General features: G+C 56.4%; 1 protein-coding gene across 1 annotated transcript; it reads right to left on the reverse strand.

The window, feature by feature from the left end:
* Positions 1–298: 298 nt before the first annotated feature.
* On the reverse strand, positions 299–5,384 carry LOC112125410 (phospholipase A2 inhibitor subunit gamma B-like). The gene is made up of 4 exons (XM_026647017.2): positions 5,309–5,384; positions 3,448–3,600; positions 2,914–3,054; positions 299–660 (listed from the first exon to the last, which is right to left on the reverse strand). Exons 1-4 carry the CDS (start codon positions 5,367–5,369, stop codon positions 446–448), a joined length of 570 nt encoding a protein of 189 aa, XP_026502802.1. The 5' UTR covers positions 5,370–5,384; the 3' UTR covers positions 299–445.
* Positions 5,385–6,560: the final 1,176 nt, after the last annotated feature.

The raw sequence follows: 6,560 nt of genomic DNA on the forward strand, positions 1-6,560 counted from the left end.
CAGCCGCTTCCCTCAGTACGTTTTTAAAAAGCGGCACGCCTGCCGGCCAGCGCTGACCTCCTGCAGGCAAGGGGGGGCAGCACGGCCGGAAGAGCCATGGCGAGGGCGCAGCAGGGCAGCCCGCAGCGTGGCCGGCAGCCAATGGGGGGGCGGCCGGAGGAGGAGGAGGAGGCGGAGCCAGGGGGGGCGCACCATGGCGGCCCGCACAGCGTGGCCGGCAACTGCGGCCGGAGGAGCGAGGGGGGGGCGCGGCCAAGGAGGAGCCGGGGGGGGGGGCCCTTTTTTATGTTTGCTCCCCCTGCTCTTTGATCCTGGCTACGCCACTGGCAACATCAAGGGGATGTGAGTCCGTCCTGGAGACGAAAACCCGTGCGCGGGGGAGAGGGACTAACGCAGGCTGCAGGGTGTATTTCAGTGCAATGTCGCCATTGCACTGGGTGGGGAATCAGGAGAGAAGCTTCAGCAGGAGAAGCCCAGCGAGGGCCGGGAGGAGGAGCCCGGCTGGTCCCGGAGTCATGCCCGCCGCGCCGGAGGCCGCTGTGCATTTGGCCGTGGTTAGATCTGCACTTATCCCTGCGAAGGTCCCTGAACCCACTCTTATATTGGTGCAGATGGACTCGGAAGCGCAGCCCTTCACGACAGTCAGCATTTGACTTCCACCTGCGTGTTTGGGAGAAACAGGCGATTGTCAGGGGAGCAGCTCCACTCCTCCAGCTGGACTAGGACACAATGGCCTCCCCGCTCCTCACGGCCCCACCAACCTCCCCTGACCCCCCAGCCTCCTGGCCCTGGATGGCCTCCCCCTTCTCCTCCGCTAGGACAGAGTTTCGCTGTGTGTCTGTAAACCAGTCACTTGCAGCCCCGATCCAGAGCCCACTGACAACTCCTAAATTGGATGAGGCCTGTATTAACCCCATGGCTCAGCTGCAAAGCAGCAGCTCAGGGATAGCTCAGTGGTTTGAGCACTGGCCTGCTAAACCCAGGGTTGTGAGTTCAATCCTTGAAGGGGCCATTTGGGGATTTAGTTGGGAATTGGTCATGCTTTGAGCAGGGGGTTGGACTACATGACCTCCGGAGGTCCCTTCCAACCCTGATATTCTATGAATGGGATCTCTAAGCAGGGTGGCTTTGTAGTGAATTAAGGCACCATGATGGGACTCTGCAAAACTAGGTTCAGTTCCCAGCTCTGCCACAACCTTCCTGTGCCACACTGGGCAAGCCAAGGCACTGCTCTGTGCCTCAGTTTCCCCACCTTTAAAATGGGGTGAAAGATCCTGCTTAGATTGCAGGCTCTTTGGGGGCAGGGACTGTGTCTCACTAGGAGTCCTTCAGCATCTGGCAGAAGAGAGGACCCTGATCTCAGTCAAAGGTCTGTGCAGCACCCAGCACAAGAGAGGCCCAAATCTTGCTCGGGGTCTGTCCAGTGCCGGGCACAACAGGGGTTCCCAGGACTAAGCCAGGCCCTACATAAGGAGTTTACAGACTGAACTATTGACAGGCAATGGATGGAGGAGAACCAAAGGCACAGGGAGGGGAAGACACCGGCCCAAGTGTGACATTGCACCCCAGAAAGCTTTATGGAAATATGCTTACGAATGTATATATGACATAACTCGAATATGTTTTATGCTACATAGGCCATGTAACATATCTCTGCAAAGCTTATGATCTACTGAATCTATTCCTCCTATTTATATGCATGTATCATTTTTGTATTCAAAGTTATGAATATTGGCTGTGTACTTGCTTGATTTTAAGTAGGCCAGTAGAGCATTTGGTCAGCTTCTTGAGAAAGGAATGTGCAAATTAAGTGCCCAATCAAGAACCACTTAAGCCAACAATGAACATGAAGATGCCAATCCACATCTGAGCTTTCCCGGGTATGTGTCTTGGATGGTAAGGAACTCAGTCATACATGAACATGTGACTTGCCCATGTGACTCCAAAACTCCATTTTGTAGCTGGATTCTACACAGGGGGAGGAGGGGTGTCCACCCACAAGAGGAAGTCTATTTAAACCCCTGGGAGACCCCTCCATTTTGTCTTCAGTTGGCTAAAGAGATAGCCTCTCCACCCCAAGGGATACCTGAAAGAAACTGGAACAAAGGACAGTAACTACAGGGGGTGTGAGTGATTGCTGGACCCAGACTAGAAGGAGACTAGTCTGTAAAAGGAAGCTTATTGGAACTCCTCTGAGGGTGAGATTTTAATTGTATTCATTTTTCTTACTGTATTAGACATAGACGTGTGTGTTCTATTTTATTTTGCTTGGTAATTCACTTTGTTCTGTCTGTCATCACTTGGAACCACTTAAATCCTACTTTTTGTATTTAATTAAATCATTTTTTACTTATTAATTAACCCAGAGTATGTATTAATACCTGGGAGGGCAAACAGCCGTGCATATCTCTCTATCAGTGTTATAGAGGGTGAACAATTTATGAGTTTACCCTGTATAAGTTTATACAGGGTAAAATGGATTTATTTGGGGTTTGGACCCCATCGGGAGTTAGGCATCTTAGTGTTAAAGACAGGAACACTTTCTTAAGCTGCTTTCAGTGAAGCCTGCAGTTTGTGGGACGTGGTTCAGACCTGGGGCTGTGTTTGTGGCCGGCAAGCGTGTCTGGCACAGCCAGGCAGGGCTCTGGAGTCCCAGGCTGGCACAGCAGGGAAAGCAGGGGCAGAAGTAGTCTTGGCATATCAGCTGGCAGTTCCCCAGGGGGTTTCTGTGATCCAACCCATCACACCAAGTTCACAGTGGAGGCCAGCGCTGGGAACAGAACCCAAGTGTCCTGATCTGCAGCCAATACCTTTATCTAACGGCCCCCAAGCAGCGTCTCGCTTCTACCCTATGGGGCAGGGGGAGGGAACATCAAAGGAAAAATAACCCCAGAATAAATGAACTGAAGTTACTCATGGTTATGGTCCCAGCGGTGTCAATACACTGCGTCTCAGGTCCAGTACACGCTATGGTTTGTTCAATGCATTGACCAGCGTTCAACACGTAGCAGCCACGGCAGCGCCGGCCGTTGGGTTTCGTGTCAGCCGGGGGCACTGGGAAGAAGCGGAGCAAACGCAGTCAGCTCGGGGGACGAGCCCCAGGCGGCGTCGGGGCAGGGAGAGCAGCTGGGGGCTGCACAGCTCAGCCCTGGGCGCTCTCTGCAGGGGGAGCTGTAGCTCCGGGGACGCCGGGGGCAGCAGGGGCCGGGGAGAGGTTTGCAGCAGGGACCCCTGGACCTCGCCCTGGGTGGGGTCAGCTGGGTTCACACCTGGTGGGAGCCTAAAGCCCCACCCACTAAACTCCACCCATCCTGGGGCTCAGCGTTATTCCATGGGGTGGCCCCTGCAGGGCAGGAAGACCAGGGTCAATAAGTTAATATGGGGCAGGTTCCAGGCAGCAGGAGGTGCAGAGGATGGGGGAGGAGAGGCGGAGATGGGGAGAGGTACCTGTAACTGTGGTTGTTCTGCAGGCGTCTCCAACGCAGCAAACCATGCTCGTCCTTGTTGCCATTCCATACCCAAAATTCATAGAGATGGGGCCGACTTTACAGTCGCTGGATGGCATACAGCCCTTGAGAAAGCTCTGACTCTTCACTCCCGCTGCACAAGAGGAGAAGTCTGAGATTTGTTCCCCTTCCACTCCCACCCCATCAATGTCCTCTGCACAACAATGCCCTGTGCCATTATCCTTCGTCTGCCTATGGGGAAACTGAGGCACGGAGAGGAGAAGTGACTCACCCAAGGTCCCACAGGGCACGACAAAGAGATAACAGCACCTAAACCCAGCACTTAGATCCTCCAGCTCCCCACTCAGCTGCCACCTAACCCTGGGGGCCCCGAATCTCCTTCCCAGAAAGTCCTTTCGCTGCCAACGTTCCCACCAGGGGGTACGTGCCGGGCCGCCGAAATCCCAACACTGGGCGTCCAGCCACCCCTTAGCCGCGGCGGGATTCACAGACTAGGTGTTCCCCTGACGATATCACCTGCAGGGCCGGAGCCAGGGGATGCCTTCGGAGCACGCCCACCAGATCCGGCCCTGCACTAAGTCCAGCTGAGGGAGGAGATGCTGGGTTGCTCCCCCCGGATACCCAGGAGCCCAGTGGGTCGGACGCTTCCCGTGGACGTGGGGGAATCAGGGTCCAGGGAACGATTAACTATTTAATACAACGTGTGGCATTTTCAACAGGGGAGACCCACCCAGAGGCCAGGGGGCCAGGCAAGACCGTAGGAAGGGAGAGATCTGGGCTGAAGTCCCCAGCCTGATTTTGGCCAAGTGGAGATTTGAACTTGGCTCCCCCAGGGCCAAGCAACTGGGGTCTCCTGTCAGCCACTCCTCCAATGCCGTCTTCTGCCAGGAAGGGTTGACCCAGTTCAGACACCCAACTACCGGCAAGGGGTTCCCAGCTGTGGATCTCAACCAGAACTGGGCGCCTCCATGAAGCTAAGAGGTAGGGCCAAATTCCGAGTGAGGGGCGGGGCTTAGGCCACACCCCTCTCCTCGGCGTTTCCTATTGGCTGGCTTAGGCGGCTCCTGCTGGCTGTGCTGGCTTTTGTGGATCCCATCCTGAGTGGGCCCCAGCCCACGGGCTGGCTAGTCACCTGGACTGATTCCCAGGCGCAGCTACAGTGGACACATGTGGCCACCAGAGGCTTCAACTGCAGCCGCCGTGACTTTTGGGGTCCCAGAGCCCCTTCCCCAAGCTCCTGGCACCAGCTCTGCCCCCTGGAGCAGCACTGTGGGGGCGGTGGTGTTTCCTTAGAGTGCCGTAGGGAGGCTGGCTCTGTCCGGGGGAGGGAGGATCTGGCTTTCTCTCCTCTCCCCCTTTGCCATGGATGAACTAGAAAATCATTCCCTGATATTTACGACGGCTTTGCTACCAAAAGACTCTGAATCGCTTTTTTACAGCAAACTTCTGTTCAGTTCATACAGTTCATCGCAACTGTGTCACGTTGGTGGTATTCTATCTAGCACCTCTTCTTCTTCACACCGTCCGGGTGTCTGCCTGTACTGACACGGCACATCAAACTGTCGCCAGGACAGTGTTTGAACTGTAAAAACTGCAGCCACTCTGAATTTGCTGGGCCTTTCATGTGAGACCCACTGCTTGCAATACTAAGACTGAGACCCCTTTGGTGTACTAGCCCACAGGATGCAGCACAAAACCCAGGAGTCCTGGCTCCCAGCCATTGCCTGTTTGAACCCAGCCACCCCACTCCCGTCCCAGAGGAAGGTGTAGAACAGAACCCAGGAGTCCTGGCTCCCCAGCCTGTTCCCTGACCCAGGCTGGTTAGGGTCCATCTCACCTACCCTGTATGATTTCGGTAAGAGCGAAGGCACAAGAGTCTTCCCCAACTGGGCAGGTCTGCATGCTGCCCGTGCAGCTGTTTCCTGGTCCATTGCAAACCTCACACTGCAGACAGGACCCTGGAGAAAGAGAGAGAACATGACAGGTCTAGATTCGTCCCTTCCTTGCCCCCTCACTTTCCCCTGAATTTAACTGACCCCAGCTGAGGATCTGGCCCCATTGACACCAGTGGAGCCACAGCCCACTGACCCCAACTGGGGATCATGATGTAGAAATGCCTTTCATATTGCCTTGAGCTCATGTGCGTGAAATTCGGATCTGTTTCCTTTCAGACAAACTCATGGTGCAAATCCCCTTTCAGGAATGTCCCTGCTTTCTGGCCAGCTCTGAAACGTGCCCAGTCACGACTCGGTTCTAGTGAGTTAAAGTGTAAATATTTCCTCCCATTTCCACAATTGTTTCACTCGCTGTCACGGGGACTTTGTGACTTCCAGCCCTCTCCTCCTCAGGGCGGAGAGTTCCATATCCACGTGGTGCTCGGGCACCAGCAATATTCAGAGCCAAGGGCCCAGCTTCAGCAAGACTTGGTTTGTCCCTCCCCCCCGGCCCCGAGCTGCTGCCCCCGCCCCCGCCCGCCTTTCACGGGCTCCCTGGAGCAGTGTCCCTGTCTCTCCCCTGTGCCCCCCATCTCCACTGCCAGGGCAGACTGACTCTGAGCCTGCCCTTCCCCCTCAGACCCTTCCCTTTTCCAATGGGACCCTCCAGCAGCACGGGGGGCCCCCTTGCCTGTAGTCACTGCTCCTGCCCCATGCTGGGCAAGGAGGCAGCCCCATCCCTCACCCCCAGTGAGGCTGCAGTCAGGGGCAACAGCAGGGGAGGAGACGCACGCAGCGCCCCCCGGCACCCACCACTGGGGAGGCGAGGGAGATTCCTGGACCTGAGAGGGGCCCTAGGAGCTCATGGAGTGACAGTGGTGGGGCTGAATGTTCTGCTGGGGGGGCAGGAAAGGGGGGCTCCTCCCCCCAGAGCTTGCTGCTGCCGGCAGGGAAAGGGCTGGGGGGAGTACTCCTCTCTGGCCCCTGTCCCAGAGCAGCCTGCCTGGACCCCAAACTCATCCCCAGCTCTGCCCCACCCCAGAGCCCACACCCCCAGTCAGAGCTTTCACCCCCCCACCGCACCCTCAACCCTCTGCCCGAGCCCTGAGCCCCTCCAGCACCCCAAACACCTTATCCCCAGTCCCAGCCAGAGCCCTCA

Source organism: Terrapene carolina, unplaced genomic scaffold (assembly GCF_002925995.2).
Source record: "Terrapene carolina triunguis isolate 2854851 unplaced genomic scaffold, T_m_triunguis-2.0 Scaffold50708, whole genome shotgun sequence".
NCBI lineage: Eukaryota > Metazoa > Chordata > Testudines > Emydidae > Terrapene > Terrapene triunguis.

What these genes read in the sequence shown, in the direction of transcription:
- LOC112125410 (XM_026647017.2), bottom strand. Translation starts at nt 5,369, where the DNA reads ATGCAGACCTGCCCAGTTGGGGAAGACTCTTGTGCCTTCGCTCTTACC. An exon ending in CAGAACAACCACAGTTACAG is followed by an intron (nt 3,055 to 3,447) that starts GTACCTCTCCCC and finishes GCTTCTTCCCAG; the next exon opens with TGCCCCCGGCTGACACGAAA. An exon ending in CGCTGGGACCATAACCATGA is followed by an intron (nt 661 to 2,913) that starts GTAACTTCAGTT and finishes CCAAACACGCAG; the next exon opens with GTGGAAGTCAAATGCTGACT.